A 25,417-nucleotide genomic window follows, 5' to 3' on the forward strand; every position below is an offset into this window, starting at 1 on the left:
GTGAAATTTAAAGTAAAGTCATATCCCTCTGAGATTTTTCATTTATTTCTCAACTGTAACAGCAAAAATAGAGTTCACATAGCTGAACACTCTCTACATGATTCTTAACATAAGCTGGTTATGTTGCCTAAATTTGGCTTAGGGTGACTGTGTCTGAAATGATTTCTTATATTTAGCAGACACGTCACCGAAGTTTAGGATTAGAATGTTTAACATTTAAACTATGCATTTGTTTGAACATAATAGAAAAGGAGGTTAAAATTTTACAGGGAATATACAGTGCATGTATGCTGCTATTTGTTCTTTTTTTTAACCCCACGTACATTTTTTAGGTTGTGGTACTAATTAGTGCTGGGCAGTATACCGGTTCATACCGAAAACCGTTTTTTATTTTTGTTATGATATGGATTTTTCTTATACCGCAACACCGGTTTAAATTGCCTAAACGATGTTCAGAACGTGGCGTAGTGGGAAGAAACTGTTCAAGTGGGGACCTTTTTCACTGCTACACCGCTAATCACAGAAGTGTTGCGCGGGGGCTCTTTTTCACTGCAACACCGCTAAATAGGTAGTGTAGGTATTGCCAAGTGAAAATGGACAGAGAACATTCCGAAACTGAAGCTGACGATAAAGTTGAACATGATGATACAGAAGAACTTTTGCCGAAAAAAAGGGAGTCACGTCCATTCCCTGGAGATACTTTGGTTTTAAAAGGTCGGATGTGGACCATTATCTTCAAATGTGTAAATGCTGTTTCTATACTACTGGATAATACTGCAAGCCAAGTTGTACTTGTTTTATTTGTTTTCAATACAGTGTAATGTACCTGGGTACTGTGTAATAGTGTGATGACATGTTGACTTTAATCTCGAAACTTATGACGAGAATAAAGTTGAAATGTTGACTTTATTCTCGACATTTCTACTTTATTCTCATCGTTTATGTCAAGATTAAAATCGACATGTTGACTTTATTCTCGAATTTGTCATTAAAGTAGAACATCGTAAACTAAACTTCATCGTAAAATGAATATTTAATTTACTAGGTTTTCTCAAACCCCGTCATAAGTTATATAGCACATTAAATGCTTTGTAGTAAGTGTTCCCCAAGCCATGTTAAATCGGTACGTGCTTCTTAAACTGACTTCCTCTTGTATGGAGGAGGCGCCACAGCGATCGCCGCACAGAATACATTCACTTCATGATATTCCTGCTCTCTGAACATTTAGAATGCTAAGATAAATACTTGATATCATTTTCATGTTGAAATGCATTAAAGCATGTATTAATCATGTGGGGGCACAGCAGCATGGAGGTTGCACTGCTGCCTCACAGTAAAGGTGTCTCGGGTGTACCCTGCCTTGAATTTGCATGTTTTTCTGGTGAGTTTACTCGGCGTGCTTCAGTTTCCTTTCAAAGTCATGTAGGATGTGGGGTTTTGTTATGCTATATTGACCCTGCTAGTGTATGTTTTGCTCGTATTCACCCTGCGATGTGCTGGAGACTCGTTCAGGATTTGCTCCTGCCTCACACACAATGCTTACTGGGATGGGCGCAACCCTGAATGGATGGCATAATTAAACATGTATAACGAGGATATTTTTAAAGTTCTGAACACTCCATGGGCTAAGTTTATAACTAGTTTTAATTTCACAAAGACATTTATCGTGTGGCGATTGGATATGTAGAGAAAGAAAAAGGAAGGATAGGAACTGGAGTTTTGGTATGTCAGACAGACAGCACGCGTGCAATAAAGCAAGCAAGCTCAGAAGACCATCCATTGAATTCTGTGTTCATGTCTCCGACCACCAGATCACAAACCCAACATTTCCACAATATTTAAGTTAAACCTTTGCGATACCCATTCATACATCCAATTTTTTCGAGCCTCGTCACACCTGCCATAAAGTTCTCTACACTGAACATACACCTTGGGACCCCTTACTGCAAGGGAGCAGCACTACCGCCTCACTACCATGCATGTTTAATACCTGCTTTAATGCATTTCATCATGAAAATGATATCAAGTATTTATCTTAGCATTCTAAATTTTCAGAGAGCAGGAATATCATGAATTGAATGGATTCTGTGCAGTGATTGCTGCTGGCGTCAGTTTAAGAAGCGTACTGATTAACAACTGAGTCTGGGAAAACAATACAAAGCATTCAATGTGCTGCATTAACTTATGACGGGGTTTGAGAAAATCTAGTAAACATTGATTTTAGGATGAAGTTTAGTTTACGACATTCTACTTTAATTATAAACTATGAGAATAAAGTGGAAATGTTGACTTTAATCTCCACATAAGCGTCAAAATTGAAGTGGAAATGTCGAGAATAAAGTCAACATGTCGACTTTATTCTCGACAGTTTGTTTTTTTCTTCCCTGTGTCCGTATTTTTTTTTCTTCACCGTGGCCCTAATACGATTCCGTAGGGCTATACCACAAATAGCATCATAAATGCAAGTTGCAGTTTTATTATTTATGTATATAGCTTAGCCTGAAGCAAGGTCCATATTAATGCAGTTTGCCTAAATGATGGTTCAGTTGGTAAAGATGTCATCACCAAGTTGCACTTGTTTTATTTTATTTTAATTTGGTGAATACTGTGTAATGCACCTGGGCTTGAAGTCTTGAAGTAATAGTGCAACTATCAGTAATACTACTATTATTTATTTTATTGTTATTATTTATTAGTTTAAATATTATGCAGTTTAATGATGGTAAAGCTGTTTTAAAAAAGTCACTTTAACATGTCAGTGGACAGAGATGGTTAACATTAACAGAAAGTGTAGTTGGTTTACAAAAAATATTTACTATTTATTCATTTTCTAAGACATGTTCCGTGCAATACAACTTTTGACAAGCACCTCTGGATATTTTATCAAGTCTAAATGCCTCTTTGGATGGTTGAAAATATGTTGTCAAAATTATAGTTTAAGTGGTTTGCAAAATTTGTTCAATAAAATGGTTCTACATTTTGACTGCAACTGTCATGCAATGTGATTCCTTCTCTTCATTAGTGCCACCCCCTTGAAAACTATCACTTTATGGGGCCATGCAAACCTGTATTATTACTTACGTGCACATTAAAATGTTTTTTTTGTACAATGTACAATGCTCATGACAGTGTAATAGGTTATTCTTAGCCAGTCTACTGCAGTAATTGCAGTGGAAAATGTGGTTAACATCCACTCATGCATGGGGAAAAAAATACCGTCGAATACCGTGAAAGCGGGATAATTTAGAAAAATACCGTGATATAGAATTTTGGTCATACCGCCCACCCCTAGTACTAATGTTAAAAAGCAAAACGAGTTGAATACTGTTCTGTTCTAAAAAATGGTAAAATATTTAATACTAAATAAACCTAGAGAAAAAAAAAATTGTGTCATGCTTCAAATGCTGGTTTGTTTTTTGAAGGAGGACATCTTTTTTACCTTTTGTTCAGGCAGCTATGCTGCACCTCAGGCCAGATTTAAACTTACTCTACAGACAGACTGTACCCATTATTTATACGAGTCAAACCTTATGCCAAAATGTGATATGCATTTTTCATCTTTTGTTTATACACAATTCTGCCTACCCCATCAGAGGAGCAAAAAAAAAATACTTTTCATGCATAGGTAACCCTGGCCAAACAGGACAGGAATGCTTGCAGTGCCTTCTTTGTATCAAGTGTTTATAGTTTGCGCACAATCATCTGAAGAACACAAGAGAATTGCAAGTTTTGGGTGAATGTAACAGACACTTCTTGAAAACACTTCTTCACAAAGAACCCTGCCACTACCTCTTCTTTCTATCCATATGTGCATCTTATGGATCTAACTATATTGTACACTTATCAAATCTTAACCAGCTGTAACTCTGCAACACAGCAGGCAGCCTAAGGTCTAGGTGATAAGTTTCTGGTGCACTTCTTTTAAATGCTGCTTTCTATGCTGCTTTCTATAATTTGTTGACTTTACATTTTTCTTCTAATCATGCTATATATACAGTATTTCTTAATAGTACATTGATTTTTTTTTCCTAAGTCACTTTAGATAAAAGCATCTTCTACCTAAGTATTGATGAACTCTTTACTGATTATTTTGCGACACCACCTATCTTATCCAAGTGCCCAAGTTTATATAAAAGAAGACTGATAATGAAATTGTGTTCTTGTCTTTAGTGGCAACCAAGGAAAAAAAAGCTTAGTGTTAACTAAACACTGCAAAAACACATACAGTATTTGGAGTGTTTGACTAATAAGGGCACATTTATAAACTGCTTAAGACAACACTGACCATGTGAGTTTGTATGCATATGGTATATAAATACTCCTCTGCCTAAAATATTAATTATCCATCAATCACAGCACTGAATGGCTAGTTGGATGGACAGACTGCCAACTATTTCATTACGGACAACAGAACCCACCAAAACAAAAATATGAATAGACTGTTCCTTAATGTAATGTGCTCAATTAGCAGATAGTGTATGTACATGTGCAGCACAGAACAAAAAAGGACAACAGGCCTGAATATCTGTTCTGAATACCTGTGAAAGATCCAAGTGGCTTTGTTAGTGTTTAGGTTCAACCAGGAGGGCTCCGCCCCCTGCTCACTTCGCTCGCCTACCCCCGGCGTTGGGTATCCTGAAATACATTAGTCGAGCTCGTTCGTTTTGGAGCCGTGCCCGCTTTGCCCGCAGCATTTCAGACGCGCGTTGTAGGCGCCTGCGTTCATTGATTTTATCCAGGCGGGCTCGTGTTTGTATATCCGTCAGTTGAGGTCGTTCATTTTGAACCCGTGCCTGCTTTGCTTCCGCAGTTTCAGACGCACTTTGTAGGCGCCTGCGTTCATTGATCTTATCCAGGTGGGCTCGCGTTTGTATTGTTGAGCTGTATTGTGTTTGAATTTGGTGTAAAGCGTTCAGTGGTTTGTACAATCCCAAGCAGCACATTATTCCTAACTTCACTCCGCAGTAGTGCCACTCACAATATGGCGGTGACGCCTGCGCCTTCACTCCGCAGTAGTGCCACTCACATTATGGCGGTGACGCCTGCGCCTTCCGTAGTATCTTTGTGGACCTGTGGGGCCTCCGTAGCCTCTCACCTTTGACTCTGGGGTGCAGCACAGAATTCTCTTTTTTGTGTGGTTGTGTCATTAGTGGTAGCTATGGGCACGTTGTTGCTTCATTTCTCATTCACGTTAGTTGAGCTCTATCGTTCTTGGTCCGTGACTCCTTCGTTTGCGGTGGATACGACTTCGCTTGCGGGTTTATGAGACGCGCACCTGCGCAGTACGTCTCATGGTCCCATCACCGTGTCTCTGCGTCCATATCCAGTTTATTCTCGGTTAGTAATATGGATGATTCATTTAGACAAAAAGATAATTTACTATTTATAAATACAATGCAATTCTGTGTGATCATTTTCACCCATTAGTAAAGTAGTTCTTATTCTGATGGCAGTATAATTTTCTGCAACAACAGTGTCCCTATAACTATGACACAAATAGTTGATGAATATTTTGTAGAAAATGAAATTTCAAGGTTGATATAGTAAGCAGACTTCATTCCAGTTCCTCTCTTTTTGGAGATTCTGGACTAGCACCTAAGACAGCATTTTCCCCAAACGTCATTATCTTAACTCTGAACAAGGGAATGTATAATGAAATAATGGTATGGCATCTTCCCACATCAGTTTCAAAAACTTGTAGATTCCATGCCAACACACTACTGACTAGGGGTGGGCGGTATGACCAAAATTCTATATCACGGTATTTTCCTAAATTATCCCGGTTTCACGGTATTCAACGGTATTTTTTTCCCCCATGCATGAGTGGATGTTAACCACATTTTCCACTGCAATTAAGAATAACCTATTCCACTGTCAAGAGTATTGTACATTGTACAAAAAAAACATTTTAATGTGCACACAAGTATTAAAACAGTTTTGCATTGCCCCATAAAGTGATAGTTTTCAAGGGGGTGGCACTAATGGAGAAGGTATCACATTGCATGACAGATGCAGTCAAAATATAGAACCTTTTTATTGAACAAATTTTGCAAAAACAAACTATAATTTTGACAACATTTTTTCAACCATACAAAGAGGCATTTAGACTTAGTAAAATATCCAGAAGTGCTTGTCAAAAATTGTATTGCACCGAATATGTCTTAGAAAAGGAATAAATAGTAAATATTTTTTGTAAACCAACTACACTTTCTGTTAATGTTAACAATCTCTGTCCACTGACACGTTAAAGTGACTTTTTAAACAACTTTATCATCATTAAACTGCATAATATTTAAACTAATAAATAATAACAATAAAATAAGTAATAGTATTATTATTGATAGTTGCACTATTACTTCAAGACTTCAAGCCCAGGTGCATTACACAGTATTCACCAAATTAAAATAAAATACAACAAGTGCAACTTGGTGATGACATCTTTACCAGCTGAACCATCATTTAGGCAAGCTGCATTAATATGGACATTGCTTCAAGCTAAGCTATACTGGGAAGAAAAAAACAAACTATATGTCGAGAACAAAGTCAACATTTCCACTTTATTCTCGCCGTTTATGTCGAGATTAAAGTCGACATTTCTACTTTATTCTCATAGTTTACTTCATAATTAAAGTAGAATGTCATAAACTAAACTTCTTCCTAAAATCAATGTTTAATCAATTACTTAATTTACCCCGTCATAAATTAATGCAGCACATTAAATGCTTTGTGTTACGTTCCCCGACCCAGTGATTAATCATTACGCTTCTTAAGCGATCACCATACAGAATCCATTCACTTCATGATATTCCTGCTTTCTGAAAATTTAGAATGCTAAGATAAATACTTGATATCATTTTCATGATGAAATGCATTAAAGCAGGTATTACACATGCACGGTAGTGAGGCGGTCGTGCTGCTCCCTCGCAGTAAGGGTTCCCCAGGTGTATGTTCAGTGTAGAGAACTTTATGGCAGGTGTGACGAGGCTCCAAAAAACTGGATGTATGAATAGCTATCGCATAGGTTTAACTTAAATATTGTGTAAATGTTGGGTTTGTGATCTGCTGGTCGGAGACACAAACACAGAATTCAATACATGTTCTTCTGAGCGGGCTATCTTTATTGCATGCATGCTGTCTCTATCTGACGTAGGCTACCAAAACCCCAGTTCCTATCCTTCCTTTTTCTTTCACCACATAACCACATAACCAATCACCACACGATAAACGTCTTTGTGAAATTAAAACTAGTTATAAACTTAGCCCACGGAGTGTTCAGAACTTTAAAAATATCTTCGTTATACATGTTTAATTATGCCATCCATTCAGAGTTGCACCCATCTCTGAACGAATCACTTAACACAAAGCATTTAATGTGCTATATAACTTATGACGGGGTTTGAGAAAATCTAGTAAATTAAATATTCATTTTATGATGAAGTTTAGTTTACGATGTTCTACTTTAATGACAAATTACGAGAATAAAGTCAAAAGAATATATTCTTGTCATAAGCGTCAAGATTAAAGTGGAAATGTCGAGAATGAAGTCAAAATGTCGTCACACTATTACACAGTACCCAGGTACATTACACTGTATTGAACACAAATAAAACAAGTACAACTTGGCTTGCAGTATTATCCAGTAGTATAGAAACAGTATTTATACATATGACCTTTTAAAACTAAAGCATCTCCAGGCGACAGATGTGACTGCTTTTTTTCAGCTCTCTGTCCATTTTCACCGTGCGGCATACCTATGCTACCGCCCACTATTTGGTGGTGTAGCAGTGAAAAAGAGCCCTAGTGCAACAAATCTGTGTTTAGCAGTGTAGCAGTGAAAAAGGTCCCCACTTGAACAGTTTCCCGCTGCGCCACGTTCCGAACGTCGTTTAGGCAATTTAAACCGGTGTTGCAGTATAAGAAAAATCCATATCATAAAAAAAATAAAAAACGGTTTTCGGTATGAACCGGTATACCGCCCAGCACTACTACTGACACTGTTTTTTCATTCATTTTGTCATTTACCTGTAGCACAAACTTGGATGATAACTGATACAAGTTTTACCTTTGATCAACAAAATGTAACTTTATGGCTCTGCTTTCAATTTTGTATTAAACCTTAACCTTACTAAATATAGCAATGTTTTTGAAAATGTTTCTACAGGATATGACATCAAATTTTATTTATTTATTTTTACAAGTTTAAAAGATATGAACACGTATTTCACACACAACTGCTTGCCTAAAAATCATTTCTCATTTATATGGGAGCTTGGGTACTGTTTAACGGCAGAGAAATTTGCATTATGTTACGCTGTTAAATTATAAACTTTTTTATTAAAATGGTAGAATATGAGTACTTATATATTATTTATATAACATTTATCAATGTATCTAAAGTATTCTGAAAGGTAAAGTAATAGACTAGTACTTTATATGTGTGTGTTTGTGCATGCTGTGCCCCCAACCATTATGTAAACTGAGTTATAGTGGACAGCTGAAATCCTGTGAATACAAATTGCACTCTGTGTACTCTGTTGCACTTAAAGGGTTTTGACTTTTTTTCCCATCAGTTATGTTCGCAATTAAATATTTCCTTTGAAAAGCTCATAAGGTGACTTTTTTTACAATAGGATACACAAAAAATGAATGCATGTCTATAAAGAAATTAAATTGCTTTATTCTGAGGAAGATTAAATTATATTTTGATTACAGTACAATTAATTCAAAATTAAATGTGAAGTATCATAAACAGAAATCATGACTGCCACATGCTTTTAATTATATTTTGTTCATGGCTTCCAGCTATGTTTAGAGCAACACTCTTAGTAGCATAACGCTTTTAATTATTAAATTCCTCTTTGCTATGGCAAATTCATTAATACTAATTTATACACTGTTTACCTAATAACATTAGGTAATAGTGAAACACAGAAATCCAGTTGGGATAATATAAACTGGGACATTCTTTTTATAAAATCAATCACTGATTCAAGGGATTTTGGTTTTCTAATTCTGTCTTCCCACCCAGTGTACTGGAACTTTAATGCAAGTATTGGCATTTTACCTTGTTAAGCATTGCTTGTGCTTTTACTAATATACTACAAGTGTGTTCATAATTAGTTCAGCATACTAGGTTACATAGTTGAATACTAGTCCTGATGTCCCAATTCGAGTCAATTTCGATTCACAATATCCCAATTCAATACTGATTTTATCTTGATTGAATCAGCATGTCCCGATATATTTGAAGAGCTGGCTTTTTTAGAAATTACTTAACCACACACAGTGAACATTAATATAATTTTAAAAGTTTTCAGTAACACTTTATTTGAAGGGTGTGATTTCAAGTATTGCTTCTTAAATGTCATTCCATGTTTATGCATACGTTATGATTAGTAATGAACAGTTAACATCAGTATTTGCAAGATGTGGAACAAAGTATCATTGCTCTTTGGAAAAAACAAAAAAAACACTTTTCAGAGCACTGCACTCAAAATTCACCATAATTTAACTAATATATGTATCACCACATTAGAATCCACACGTATTATAGGGCGTTCCATGTATGAATACAATACAATGGCTTCTAGTTTACAAAACAGCTATATCTTGCGACTATTATTATTATAAAATAATCAAATATTCCTTTTCAATAAAAATTATTCAGTAACCTATTTTTGTGTTACGAAATTCCACGTAGACACCCTTCAACTAAACTGTTAGCCAAATTTATTCCCCTGTTGGTCATTTAAAAGAATCTTGAATTAGCTGAAATTAAACATAACAGCAGGAAGACTCGTGTCTTTCTAGAATTGTAGACATCACACATATCTGCAGTAGCTCAAGTGTAGCAGTTTCACTAATCAGTCTCGAAAATGTGTCCTCACAGTTCCTCCAAAGACAAAAGGGAAGCGTTTCAAAAAGAGGATCTAGAGTTGATATTTGTTGACAGCGGCATTTGATGAATGAAACATAAAAGAAAGAACCAGCCATCGTGACTGACAACACTGCTAATATGATCTGTGAGGTACAGTTTATAGAGCTACTTCACATCGGCTGCTTTGCGCACACGCTCACTTTAGTATTGTAGGCTGCTCTGGGTTGGGTGGGGCGCATTGCAAGCTTTTTAGACTGTAGTAGTACAGTTAGCCACGTGCTTTAAGAGATGTTTATTAGACTTGCCAACACACAAACTCGTGATTGATGCGGTCCCTTGATGGAACAGCACATTGGAAATGCTAGAAAGTTTTTGGAGCAACAGCCAGCCACCTCAGAAGCAAGGCTGATCTTGGTATAACTGGCATGCAGTGCTCGTCTACAACACATCCACCACAGGTGCCCAGTTATTTTTAATGTAGTGACATGTGATTGTCACAAACAAAACTGCTGCCCTGGATGTTCAGCTGTAACAAGTTAGGGCTACTCTCTCCACTGGCCCGAGAGATGTGGAAACGCTTTGCTTAAGACCTTCATAAAGCCAGGGTACAATAACTTCACTCATTTGCTTTCTGGTTGGCATGGCACACCAGAGTTTCAAAACCTGTATCATTTGTTGAAAGCCTTTGTTTCCAATAACGGTGTAGGGTTTCATATATTTACTGGTAAAAACTGCTATAGATTGATATTTTTTTGGGCACAAGGCGAATTAAAAGGAAATTTGAAGATAAATGTTGCCTCCCACGTAGATTGGTTAGACTCTACTTTTTTGGATGTTGATAGAGATTACTTTTATCGGTGACATCGGGATAAATAATTTCTCAAATTTGTTCTGTCACAACAATACTTAACTTCTGAGTTTCACAGCTTACATACGGCTTTGCTTTTACCCAGCTGTTCTCTACCAACACACTGTTTGAATCAGCAGAAAGCCCACACATCTGATTTAAGTGTCGAAGGCGCCGATTTCAGTGCAGGAGGATACACCATTTTTATGCAGTGTAGTAAAGTACTTCTTCCTCAGAAAGTTTTAACAAGCGAATTAGTGACATCTACTGGATCAGACAACAAACACAAAGATTAGAAAAAAATCTACCTACAGTAACTGAGCAGGATAGAGATTCACAATATCCATCTTGTGACTTTTAAGAATTTGTATTGAATAATTTACAGAAAAAAATAACGATTCATCAGAAAATCTGTATTTATACCCAGGCCTACTAGGTGATGTACCATAAATGACAGCATTAGACTTCATTTTCATTTAATAAATATTTGGCTTGGCAGAATATACATATGGACAATTAGGATGAGGTTAAATGTCAAAACAAATTTAAAGTATGTATATCTACAAATGTGCTGCTTTCTATTGTTTTAACACACACCTGCAACTAGCTAAAAATTGCAAACATGTTCCCAAGTACGCTGATGTTGATTTGGGTCATGGCTCTTGCACCTCATAACTACCAAGTCCATGGTTTGAATCTTGGTCTAGATACTGTCTATGTGAATGAAGTCTGAGACATCTTAGGTTACTGGACAACTGTAAAGTGACCCCATACACTGTTAGGTGTTCGTGGGGGCACATTCAGGTGCACACTGAGGAGGATCTTACCATGCAGCCAATGCTGAAAGTATGGGCAACTGGACAAGGTAGAAAGAAAATGAAGCAAGAATGCCTGGATGCTGACAGCTAATTCATTATTCCTATAACAAAGCTGGTTGTTAAAACTTCCAGTTTATGGGGAAAAAGGCTACGCAAGTTTACTTTTTTAAATTTTACTAATTAAATTCAAGGCAAAAACGTGTTCGAACAAGACTTCCATGAAAAAAAAATACTCTCTCTACGCTGCCGTTCACCGCCGGGTGAATTAATAAATGTATGTCTCAAGACTTTAAATCCAAAGGACCGCCCTCAACACATCGTGTACAAAGGGTATTTTGTTTGAAACAAACACATTCATAGAAGGAGGGCACAAGTGGATTACCAAAATAAAACGGAGAATCCTGGGTGATCTCTTGGTTCAAATCTTCACCCTGTAATCGCGCGCATATACAATACTATGGCTATTCGCAAGAAAATAATGTGCTCACTCAATGATTGTAGTCTCCCATTTCTTGCAATAATCTTCCTACGCGCTGACTGCAATGTGCGATCGGCTTTCATTAACGTTCACAGTCGGCGTAATTCAATGCCACAGCAACTACACAGTTTTAACAAGTGTATTTTCTGTTTCACTACCAATGTTCACTAGGAATGACGTACACACAGACTATCAGCGGTACAAAAATTTTATAAAAATTAAAACAACGTTTCAGCCAAAGTTTTCTTAAAAAATCAAGTAAATAACAACACAAAGTAGACGACGGTCCAAAACTCACATATATCGAACCCATGACACACTAAATAAGGCCGGCGCTCGAGAGGTCTTTGAATGTGATGGAAAAGCCCCAGTACCATTGAGTGGCTTTTCCCTTTCTAGTTCTCTTTACTTCTTCTTGAAGAAAGGGTTTAATTTGGTTGTCAGCCACAAAAAATACAGACCATGGTCCCCTTTCAGTCAATCGCCTCTTTTGTGTACATCCGAATTCGGCCTCCCTTCCTTCCCTCCCCCACCCCTCGCACATATCGAACTAAGCGGTCTGATACGCATTCCGGCCAAGGTCGTACGCGTAAAATACATATACTTCAATTACCAAAAAAATCAAAGGGCGTGCGTTCGCCGTTTTGCGATAACCTAGCCGTACTCTTTTCAGACTGCGGACTGATTCTCACCCTCCATATCTCCCTGCGATGGATCCTGCTGCTCCTCCGCCATCTTCCTTTCCCGGTCCTGCAAGCGCAGCTTCCAATCACTTCCGGGTTACAAGGTCCTCGTGCGTTTCTTTAAGCCTTTTAACGCCAAACGCGCTAGCTCGTGCTGAGCTGGGCTGATCGAGGTTAGTGGAGTAAGATGTCTCAGCGGTTCCACCTTCCAGCCTGACATTCCACTTCGAAAATATCAACATGTCAGCAAATGGCTTTCTGATATGTCAGATTTAGCGCTTCTACGTTCAAGTACTTTTGTAAAGGAATTGAATAAAAAGGTGAGTTGACATAGATTCCCAAATTACAGGAGTAATACCCTTCTTAATAAACCATTTATTATAATACCCAGCGTACTGAAGAATTCAATTCATATTCTGAATAAAATACAATACTAATTCAAGTTCATGTAGTGCCATGTATATGTCGTAGAATTAAATTCTTACTTAGCCATCTTTGTCCATTTTCAAAAGTCCACATCACTCAAACTCTGCAAAAGTATATTCTTTTGCTACCCGAACAAAATGGTTTAAAGCGATGGCATGAATGGGCGTGCAATCCATGCTTAAGTAAACACGTATAGTAGGCTAGCATCAATTACACACATCTAAGAAAACATTCAACAGTGTAGATACTCGATTAGGTTATATACATAGTACTTTACATTGTATACACACTGTCCACTACCCCTTTTTCTGAACCCATTTCATGCACCGTAATCTATTAAGTAGTAACAGGTTAAACGAACTGAAATCTGGGTAAGAGGTTGGTTCTTTTTGACATACAGTCACACCAGGACAACCTGCCATAATTTAAATTACTCAGAGGAAACCCACATAATGTAGACAACCCAGTACATACATAGTGTACAAATACTACCAGCTGCACCACAATTCTTTAGAGAAAAGATGGCTAATCTGTAGTTCCATGATAATCCTAGGAGGCTAACGGTGACTATAACTATATGCTTTGAGACACCTTGAGGTGAGTGCTGGAGCCATAGAGGAACTAGGCCAAGATCTGAAAGGTTGCAGCTTCTGCTAGTTTTCATTCCAGTGTAAAACAAACATTTCACCGACTGTTTTTTGTAGGCTTAATCATTCTTCGTATTTTATTAAGCCTGAATGATAACCTTAAGAAAACTTTGCAATTGTGTTAAGCTTAACAGCATTTAATATACTTGAAAAAAATCAATTTCCCAATGGAAACAAAGTGCTTTCTGTCTAAAAATGATCAACTGCAGCTTTAAATAATAATCATAATTAAATCTGCCTCTGCATTAATACTATTACTACTAGCACTCAAAACTAATACTTTCTTTGAACTCTGCTGATAGCCATTATGTGTGTTCTTCAGTGTTTAGAGTGGCTAAAGTATACAAGTGCACATTCCATTATTTGTCTGACGCCTTTATTCAAGACCACTTGCAACACACAAGATGTAACAGATTATATACCCCACCCCAACGAGGCACAGGCATGTTAAGTGACTTGCTCAGGGTCACACAGTGTCAGTTATGGGATTTAAACCCACAACCTCAAGGATTAAATCTGAAGCCTTAACCACTATGCCAAACAAATTGCAGAATACTAAAATAAAAATACAAAATCTTTCATATTTTTCATAAACATATGAGACAAGTGAAAAGGCTGGGCAATAGTATGTGGGGAATTTTGTCCAGATAGCACTGCTAAGTGTAACAAAGAAAAATTCAATAAATTACTTACTTTTAACTATGAAATATCTAAATATTTTTCTTATCTTTTCTTTATCTTTCTTAGAGTTATTCTGAGTATGTGTCACAATTTCTGAGAACAGTAAAACAATATAATCTCAGATAAAACGGCACTAAAGAGTATGAGACAGTACTGTACTTATGGCCCTACTGGGTTGTTATTTACCAATATATTTTGCTTGTATATTAAAGATTTCCTAAAACAGATGATCATAAATTAAGAACGAATGGGCATTATGTTACCATAAACAAGACTGCGATGACAAATGAGAAGATTAAGTATTGCCCCCGATCCAAGTAATAAACACAAGGAACCACCAACAAGTTTGGAAAACTTCCTTCACTTCGAAGTTGCTGTGTTTATAGTTGCAGCCCTGCTCCAGAACTTTGTTTCTTTGCTGTGCAGTGAGGGAGTGTGAATTACTGGTAAACATTACCTTTATTTTCAAGCCAAAATGGAAGAATAGAACATGTTGAAAACAAATGTCCTTTATCAAGACACAAGAAAAATATCAAAATAAGTAAAACCCATAATGAAATGAATAAAGGCTGCACTGCACATTTAACAGTTCAATATCTATGTATTGTTGATGGTCTGTAATACTAACAAAAGTCAGTTTAAATATATGTAAAATCAAAACTTAACTTTACCCCTTATGGCTATCCACAAATGAATAGTGCCAGAAGTGCAATACTAATAAAAACACATTACACTCTTTAAAATTAATAAGCTTTATATACCAGAGCAATTTAAAAATCTTAGAAATCACTATTACATTTTTCCTTATAATCTCACAATTTTTTTTTTTTTTTTTTAAATCAAACCAACAGACACCAACCACTAAAAACAACAGAATTTCAACTAGTGAGATTTATGTAATTTTTTATTGTGTAACAGACATGACACAAATTCTAACAAGTTGACAAACGGCACACGTCAAGATGGCGTATTTCCATTTGAAGCTGTTACATAAGACTTTTAAACATGCTTACAGGAGAATAATTTAAAAGTAAACATTTAACTGCTTTAGGTGACAACGATGCTGCACTGGTCCCTTGGATGTGCGCTTGGGAGTGGAGGAATCTAAGAGCATGTCTTGGTCCAAGAAACTGAAGACACTGGATCAGGAAAGCCATTTTCACAGTAGCCGACCATTCACTTAATCCCTCTTCTTGTAACTTTCAAGATTGGAAAGTACCCAAGCAGCTGGTGCCAAGATTGAGACAGTGAATACCAACAATCCAATGGTTGACTCCTAAAAAGAAAAGAAAAAAAAAAATTTACAATCCAGACAACTTAATTCAGTACAGTTATCAATAACAAAAGCACCCAACGATGGGAACTAATCTACTTTTAAAATGTCAGCAAAGTCACCAAGGACAATTTCAGGTGGGACAAAGAGGAGGATTTACAACAAATAGGCAGTATAATGAATGATATGTTCATCACGGACTACCTGATTTTTCTTAATACGTGCATATACTAAAATTATTCACCGATATATTCTCTGAAAAAATAAATACTGCTTAAAATTGTTAAAATGATATCTCCAAACCCTGCTATGAAATCATCACATGAATTACTGAATATCTTGTAGTACTAGGGTGTTGTACCGTGTTAGCCATTATGAATGTAGAGAAAAGCCAAGCAAAATGACACCTTTTATTGGCTAACTAAAAAGATTACAATATGCAAGCTTTCGAGGCAACTCAGGCCCCTTCTTCAGGCAAGATGTAATACAGAAACTGAAGTTTCCTATGTTTATATACACACTCTAGGACAAGAAACAACATTAGTAAATATTTAAATGAGAAATTTTGAATGTAAAAAATTAATAGATTCATTCAGGCTAGGGTTAATTTAACAAGAGAGAAAAGAACAATGTATTGTCAAGATCTCTGGATAAGATAACTGTCCAACAAAGTCTTTTGAAGTTTGTAATGAGTTTTTTTCAAAACAATGTGGGTCTGTAGACAGGTTGTCTGTCATTCTGAGAGATGTAAACAATCCTCATATCTGGCCATAAAACTCTTGTCTTTATTCAATCCATGTTGTAAAGTATTACATTTTAGCATGAGTTTAACTTCCCATTCTTTTCTGTCTTGCTGTGTTTTGAAGTTGCCCATAAGCACTGTGACTTTAAAGTCCTTCTCACAGTGTCCATGGCTGTTGAAGTGGGCCGCCACAGGAACATCTGTGTGGCCATGTTTAATGTGGAACCTGTGTAAATTCATTCTCTGGCGGAGTGTTTGTCCAGTTTCTCCCACATAGAGTGCAGTGTTAATATCTTGATAATTCATAATGTTTTCATGTACACAAACCCTTTTGTAACAATACACTTAAAATATTATTTTGTCATTTGTATTACATGTCACAGCTCTATCTAAAAGGGCAGAAAATATTATGCTATGGCTAATTTTTACATATCATTACACACAAGATTCTATGTTGCCGGAGGCCTCAATGCTATGCTTGATATAATTTTGAAGGATTGCGGTGTTCAGTTTTACAGTTCATGTCTGTCCTGGGTTCGATTACCATATATGGACGCTGTCTGCTGCACATTCTCCCTATGTTAGTTTTATGAGCAGTACTCTTCCAGCTTCAACTTCTTACTGTACCGGTGAAGTACTGTTACGCTGTACCCACCTGAAGTGTCATTTGCAGAACCTGCCCCCCATCCCCCCTTGATAAAATGTCACTGGCCATGCAAATTTTCATGTGGAAATGTATTTGTATTGTGCCACTCTGCAGATCGCAGTTGCATGTGGGGACCTCACACCCAGAACCAGCCCCAAACGATCAAATGTCACTGAATCATGACACACAGATTTTAAATGGGTGCTGCTCTTTGGTCAAATGTCACTGAATCACGCCATGCCAACACTCTCAGTTTCGTGTGGGGATACCCTTCCATCGAATTTTACTATTCCACCCCACTGTTTCTCAGTATACCAGTTTTCAACTTGCATTCCAAAAATATGCTATTTTAGGACACTGTTTAAATGGTTTGGGCCATTTCCTGCCATGCACATAGGGCTGCCAGAAAAGGCATTGCCCTCAACACAGGAAGACGCTAGTATGAAAAACATGAATGTACTTAGTTTATTCCAGATGTGAAATGCAAGAAAAAGGCAACAACATTAAAAAAAAAAAAAAAAAAAAAAAACACACTAAACCTGTGTGGGGCAACTGCAGCAGAAGGCAAGAGATGTGTGAATTACAGTACAAAAGCTCCATTTTATTGTACAAAATGTATGGTTCTCTGTGTCTAGTTGTAAAATTGTTTCAAGGACTGGCATGAAAAATTATTTTGAAAGTAAAAGTTTGGATAAGTACATAATCTCAAAAATATGTACAGAGTTTCAAATAGTTTACTTGTTGCTTCAGAGTAATATATAAAGTGTGTATGTATGTATTTTTTTCTGTAAAAAATTAAATTGTAACTAACTGCAATACTTGTTTAGAAAGATTGTTTAGGTGCAAGAGACAAAATGTTTCCAAAAAGAGAGAAAATGTTTTGAAAAAGGGGAGACCTTGTGTCAAATAGTATAACTTTGCAATTCTATGAGATATGACAAACTTGGTACAATGATAGTTGACAGACTGGGGCACAAAAGAAAACTGATTTCAGGGTTGTGCATCATAAAATGTCTTGATTATGTATTGTAAAATGCAGTATTTTGGAGAGAAATTCCTAAAACGCATATTTTGTTTGTGTCTGTTTTTTTATTGATATTGGTATGAAACAAAAGGTTTTTATTAGAAGTGTTATATTCACCACTCTGAAGTCATTTGAAGCTCCTTTACTACATAAGCAGAATAACAGCCATTAATTTTGTAAAGTAATTTTTAAAAATGAAGGTACCATTAAACTGATTTTAAAATATAGTCAAGACAATACTATTTTTACGACTAGCAATAACTGCTTGAAAAGACTGATTTATAACTTATCATTCACATATGACTACAAAATACCATTATCAGCTGCCACAACTCCAGTGTTCCAATGGTGAACTATTTTAACTTATCAGTATTAAATCATATTTAAATGCTAATTGGCTATTACAGAAACATTTGTAATTGTGTTACATAGATGAAACCTGTTATTCTGTTCAAAAAAGCAAGTTGAATTCTGGGTTCAGAAATGGACAAAATGAAACCGCTTTCTCAAAGAATAATAATTCCATGCAACTGATTTCCAAGAAATTGAAGATTTCACACAAAAGTGGCTACTAATGTCTTGAGAGATAATGGTAAATTGGTTTTAACCTGGATAGAAAAAGAAGTAGAAGGCCCAGAAGCACAATTGCACAAGAGGATATTCGCATCAGAGTCTGTAGTTTAAGAAACTGATCCCTCCTGGACCTCAATCGGCTGCTTCCTTAACTACATACCATTTGATTACATTACAGTAATCCCTCGCTATATCGCGCTTCGCCTTTCGCGGCCTCACTCCATCGCGGATTTTATATGTAAGCATATTTAAATATATATCGCAGATTTTTTGGTGGTTCGCGGATTTCTGCGGACGATGGGTCTTTTAATTTCTGGTACATGCTTCCTCAGTTGGTTTGCCCAGTTGATTTCATACAAGGGACGCTATTGGCAGATGGCTGAGAAGCTACCCAACATACTTTTCTCTCTCTCTCTTGCTCTGACAGTCTCTGCTCCTGACGGAGGGGGTGTGAGCAGTGGGGCTGTTCGCACACCTAGATGATACGGACGCTCGTCTAAAAATGCTGAAAGATTATCTTCACATTGCTCTCTTCTGTGCAGCTGCTTCGTGAAGCGACATGCTGCACGGTGCTTCGCATACTTAAAAGCTCGAAGGGCACGTATTGATTTTTGATTGTTTGTTTTTATCTGTCTCTCTCTCTCTGACATTCTCTGCTCCTGACGGAGGGGGTGTGAGCTGCTGCCTTCATTGTAACTGCTTTGTGCCGCGGTGCTTCGCATACTTAAAAGCCAAACAGCCCTATTGATTTGTTTGCTTTTCTCTCTCTCTGACATTCTCTGCTCCTGACACGCACTCCTTTGAAGAGGAAGATATGTTTGCATTCTTTTAATTGTGAGACGGAACTGTCATCTCTGTCTTGTCATGGAGCAGTTTAAAATTTTGAAAAAGAGACAAATGTCTGTTTGCAGTGTTTGAATAAAGTTCCTGTCTCTTTACAACTTCCTGTGTTTCTGTGCAAATCTGTGACCCAAGCATGACAATATAAAAATAACCATATAAACATATGGTTTCTACTTCGCGGATTTTCACCTTTTGCGGGGGGTTCTGGAATGCAACCCCCGCGATCGAGGAGGGATTACTGTATATAAATTATAAATCCCATGGTGAAATTCAAAGAAATTCAAATATAGTACAGATTCATCTGAAACTGAATAGAAGATTCTGGGGAATGTGGCCTTAAAAGCAAAGTTTCAAAGAAAAAGTCTTAATAGAAACTGGAAAATAAAATCAAAAGGTTAACATGGGTAAAAGAACACAGACATTGGACGGAAGATAACAGGAAAAGTGTATTATGGCTAGTATCTTGGAGCCATCCATTTTCCATACCATTTTCTAAGCAGGCTTAACCCTGAGCAGGGTCGTGGGGGCCTGGAGCCTATCCTAGCAAGCATAGGGCACAAGGCAAGGACAATCCACTGGGCAGGACACCAGTCCATTGCAGGATACACACACACAGGACCAACTAGGTATCACCAATTAACCAAATCTGTATGTCTTTGGACTGTGCAGACACAGAGAGAACATGCAAACTCCACACAGGAAGGACTCAATTTGTGAACCCTGGCCTCCTTACCTTGAAAAAGCAACACTACCTTGGCACCATTGGGCTGCCCTTGAGAAAGCAGTGCTACTTTGGTACCATTGGGCTGCCCATCTTTTTACTGTTGCAGATAATTTTTCCCAATTTAGCTAAAATGGATAAAAGAGCATTTTGCAATGACCTTATTTAAATCCACCCTGTCCCAGGCAGAGTGGTGGCTCCAAGGCTAGGGGTCTGTGCCAGCAATCTGAAGGTTGCTGGTTCAAAACCCGTAACCGCCAGAAGTGACTCAACTCCACTGGGCCATTGAACAAGGCCCGTAACCTGAAAGTGCTTCATCTTGGGTATGACATTAACCTGCATCCAGTCTTGAAAGAAGGTCCTCCAACTTGCAGTGAAAACTTGAGGGTTGGTGACAGGATTGGCACTCCAGCCACTATAAAAAAAAAAGCCTCACACTCTTCCAGTCGTGGGTGCAGCAACATGTTGCAATCAACGCATGCTCCCAACCTCCTCCTCCTCCTATTTATATCTTTTTTATATACGTACATTGTTTGCCTAATGAAAAAGCAGCAACCTTTTAAAATTTTAACAGAATATACTGTATATGTTTAGTTTAACATCAACTTTTCTTTTTAAGCATTTTCTCTGCAAAGATTTAGTTTCCATAAGACAATAAAGTCTGTAGCATTAATACAATGATAAAAATCTCTTACTATCATGAAGTACGCCATTTTCAGTACACTGCTCAGCTGCCTGTATATTCTGAATTGCTGGCCATCATTACAAATGTGGGCACTTTTCTCTAACTTGTCCACTAGTTTTGTCAATCATTTTATAGAAAAAATGACCATCAGTGAAAACAGCTGCTCATTTGTACAACATTATAAAAGAAATTATTGCCTAATTTTATTTTCAGTGCCACATACAGAAAGCTGAAAGGTTAAGCAAATCCTGCCTTTAAAAATAAATAGAGCAACTACAAACAAAATACTTTTAGAGGCCATTACAAAATTTGCTACAGACTTTTTGGCAATAGTTCCTTCCCAAAAGAATGGGGCCAATGCATTATGTTCTAAAGAGCAGCACTACTGTAGACATCATGATGGCATGTGATATTTAGTGAACGTGTGGTGTCACAAAGAATGTAGGAAGTGGGAAAGCATAACAATAAATTATTATATTTGTTTATATTGTATTTAATTTCCATGTCAGAAAAACTTACTTATTCATGGTATAAACCAATGAAGCACAAAGACTTCCTGTGGTGTTTTGGCTCCCATTATATTGAAGGTTATGTGTTGAATAATTATTAAATTATGAAGTTGTTCACATATTGCTCATTCCATTTAAACCCTGTAGTTTTATTTATTGATTTTGTTTTTTGCTTGCACAAATCAAATAGCTCCTGAAGTTATTCTGTGTTGCCCACAATGCAGTAAATAGAGAGCTGCTAGCCTTATTGTGTGACCATATGTACTGTTATAGACATAAAACCTGAACTTTGGGCAACAAGGGTGGTAGTAAACAGCAATCATAGGCTACATGAATACTGCAGCTGAGATTTCTCGCTTTTCCATGTTTTCTTTGATTACATCAGTTTGCGATATCTAAATTCGGTATAAATCAGCATTCAAGAGTTCCAGTCAACTGAGGTTGAGTAGTTTATCAAATACTTGATTTTAATATAACAATGATTGGGAACTGTGTGATATTAATCTCTATTTTCACAATAGCATTGCGAAAATTAAAAGGAACCCATAAACTGAAACTGATAGTGAACAGACCTTTCAGTATAGGAAATCTCCGAAGCAGTGCTAATATTTACATTGCACCATCAGTGGAAACTGTAAATTTGAATCACTTTATCATGGAAATATCTATATCTACATATTACACTAAATCAATAAAATTATATACAATAATAGGCCTTGTGCATCAATAATACATAGGGGCAAAAACTCCCTCTACCACTAATGGTGTTTATGGTTAGCACAATGCATCAGTCATGACATTTTTATCGTGGGCTTACAACCTTCAAAGTATGACTTTATGTTCTGATCTCGTATAAACGTATGCATTCAAATTCTGAAAAAGATAGCTGTACCAGCAATCAATCAATCTTTATTTCAAATAAAAATTTTCACAAAGCACACCATCAACATGGTGCCTTATCTGGCATTGTATTTCTTTATCCAGAGATTGATTTTCCAACACCCCCCCAAAAAAGGGGTGGAGAAACAGCTATCACTATATAGCTTATTTATTAATAATACACTTCATGAAGTTAGAAATGAATCTCATACACAATCGTTCACCATTTCTGACTGATGAAGCAGAAAAGAGGATTTTGGGCTCTTTCAGCCATAGAAAATGAACACAATAGTGATGCTTTTAGGATGCTGTTCTGAAATAGTGTCTTCAGCATTAACTCTGAAGAGAATTTCTACACTTGTCCTCTATCACATCAATATTTTAAAAATAACTGACAGTGGCCACTAGTTTAGCAGGATGCAAGTGTTACAGGCAGTTTACCTATTTGGAAAAAAGTGTCTTATTTTCTCAGTCAAATCAGGTATTTAATTTTGATACCTCTTTCTGCTAGCTCAAAAGCTAACACTGCAACTTTTCAGTTAAAGATACACCCTTCATTCACTGGTCAAGAGTCCTACTTTCAGTTCAAAAGTGCAGTATTATAATGGAAATGTATTTCTTGTTACGATAAGTATTTGTTTAATATTATTTTACCAAAAATGCACATTTTGACCATTCAACTGGATAAATGACACATGGATTATGTAACACGAGTAATACAGTATTTGACCATTCGACTGGATAAATGACACATGGTTTATGCAACACAAGTAATGCAGTATTTTTTTTCTTGGACATTTTTCACATGATTTGCTCTTGTACAGAACTATTCACCCTTGGGTTCTATTATATCAAACTTTTTTTTCAATTCTACATTAAAGTATGAGATAAAAAAAATTCTCAGCCATCACTTTAGGAGAGAGTATTTCTTTAATGCTTTGTTCTTTAACATTATTAAAATATTTAATTTCCACTTAACACTCTCACAGTGGGTATTGTTTAAAAAGTAACATATGGAAAATGAAAAATTATCTCACAAGAATACATAAGATTGAGATGGGTACTTTTGTCCTAAAGAGAAATCTTGATGTTTGTGTGCTGTGTAAACCATTACACACAAAAGAGAAAGCCTATGAAATACTGAGCGAGTGCACAATAACAGGATTATTCACATCGAAAGCTGAATTGATCACACACAAGTGAAAAGATGATATATATGCAAATGTAAAAAATTTCAAAATTATCTAGAGGCCGTGCAAACTTTAAAACTTTCTCTCCTACATTAAAAAACATCTATGGTTGCGTTACAAACAACCTTTTAAATGTTTAATGTTTGGCTTTATAGATTGACCACAATGATTTTAATGTGGGAGACAATGGTCGCATTATCATGGGAAAGGTGCTATATAAATAAAACATTATCATCATCACGCTGTACACATAATCTCTACAGGGTCCTATAAACCCAAATTTTGAAATACAAACACATGTGAACTTAAGGAGCCAAGTGTCAGTGTATGTATGAGTGGGCTCTGTGGCAGACTGGCACCTTGTACACAATTATTTCCAGGCTAAATTGCTGCACCTCAGAACCCTGAAATGAACTAAGATTGTGCGAGAATGTATTTGCGAAGAAAGAAACATTTTGATAAAATTAATACTTGACTAGAACTTTCTGTTCCAAAACTTGGGTGATTCTTTATTTCTCTGATAACAACATTTGGGAAGTGCTGATTAAATCATACTTTAAATAAATGGACAAAATTGCCTGCAGTTTTTAGAATGAGTGAAACACAGGTTCACAAATCAAGCCTGATATTTTTTGTACGTAGATTAAGTTTGTGGGTTTATGCACAGTGAAGAACATGAAGCAATTCGTCTTTAACAAGAAGGCTAAACGGGAAAAGCAAGCCGATCACATCACGAATGGTACAGGTCCTTGAGCAGACTTAAAAGGGCATTTGGCTATTTTAGTAAAGTAATGGTGGCTCCTTGTCAAACGTTTTCTAACTAAAGTGATTTTACCGGGTTACATAAGGAAAAATTAAAGTAGATACATGATAAAGTGCCATTACCCTTTTCACCTCCTCTTCCTTCATTTTAATTTCCTCTTGGTGACAAATACAGTATCATCCATCTGTCTGGCAAAACAGCTTTAAGGTTTCACACGGGTTAACAACTATGCAAGTCTAAAACAAGGTGAAGTCCGACAGTAATCCATATTACGTACGTTTATCTGGAGGTCAGCACAGCAATTTTAAAAATACGAACATCCGCGGCAAATCTTAATGACCTTGGTTAAGAAAAAGATTAGCATTCTAAAAATTTTCAAACAAACATTACTTAAAAAAATACAGCACATCCGCCCAGTTGCAAACTTGCTGTTACGACTTGAATCGACTAAAAATATTAAATAGAAACGATTACGATAAACACAATATTCTATCACTATAGAAAATTGTGGTACTTATGTCAGGTTTTTAAAAAGCATCGATGGCTACAAATGAACGCGATTAGCATGTTTGGTTTTCACTCCCTGTTAAAATTTAACCTTGTACTGTCAAAGGCCTCAACCTGAACGTCCTACACCTCGCATCCTGCCTATGCGATATGGCGAGGAATTGGCGAAATGAGACTCACCACAGTTCCAATAGATTCTTTAGCCGGCTTGCTGTGAATGCTGGCCCGCTGAACAGCTCCCGTCCTCAGTACCGGGACTGACCGGGCTGAAAGAATTCCGCGGAGAAGAGCAGACATGGCGAAGCAGTGCAGTCCTTGACGAGAGAACTAACAGACTGTCTCGTTGGTGACGAAACAGTACCATGGAATGCTGGTATTTGCGGTCGCATATTTCTTCTTCCGGGTCACGGCAGATAAATACTTTTGGAAGAGTGACAGAACTCGAATTTTAAATAGTCATGTACGAGCTCCACAGACGTAATGAGAAATGGTCCCATATATAAAACAATTAGGGAGCAGGACTAGAAAGTAATACAAATAATCTGATACCCAAAACGTATCAAAATAAAACAGTACAAGACAAAGTTGTCCTGGAATGAAGAAAA

At 36.8% G+C, this 25,417-nt stretch overlaps 2 protein-coding genes across 2 annotated transcripts in view; both read right to left on the reverse strand.

Moving 5' to 3' along the window:
* Nucleotides 1-12,824, reverse strand: part of otub1b (OTU deubiquitinase, ubiquitin aldehyde binding 1b) — a 33,915-nt gene extending 21,091 nt beyond the window's left edge. Inside the window, exon 1 of the mRNA XM_028809481.2 lies at nt 12,713-12,824. Coding sequence (XP_028665314.1) covers nt 12,713-12,755 — 43 coding nt within the window. The 5' untranslated portion in view covers nt 12,756-12,824. The remainder of the gene's footprint in view (nt 1-12,712) is intronic.
* Nucleotides 12,825-15,343: 2,519 nt separating this feature from the next.
* LOC114657608 (cytochrome c oxidase subunit 8A, mitochondrial) lies at nt 15,344-25,176 on the reverse strand. Its single transcript, XM_028809484.2, has 2 exons — nt 24,993-25,176; nt 15,344-15,733 (listed from the first exon to the last, which is right to left on the reverse strand). Exons 1-2 carry the CDS (start codon nt 25,107-25,109, stop codon nt 15,638-15,640), a joined length of 213 nt encoding a protein of 70 aa, XP_028665317.2. The 5' UTR covers nt 25,110-25,176; the 3' UTR covers nt 15,344-15,637.
* Nucleotides 25,177-25,417: the final 241 nt, after the last annotated feature.

This window comes from Erpetoichthys calabaricus, chromosome 1 (genome assembly GCF_900747795.2).
Source record: "Erpetoichthys calabaricus chromosome 1, fErpCal1.3, whole genome shotgun sequence".
In the NCBI taxonomy this organism is placed as follows: Eukaryota; Metazoa; Chordata; class Cladistia; order Polypteriformes; family Polypteridae; genus Erpetoichthys; species Erpetoichthys calabaricus.

Coding starts and splice junctions, on each gene's coding strand:
- LOC114657608 (XM_028809484.2), bottom strand. CDS start 25,109: ATGTCTGCTCTTCTCCGCGGAATTCTTTCAGCCCGGTCAGTCCCGGTA. Junction 15,734..24,992: donor AAGAATCTATTGGAACTGTG/GTGAGTCTCATT, acceptor TTTTCTTTTTAG/GAGTCAACCATTGGATTGTT.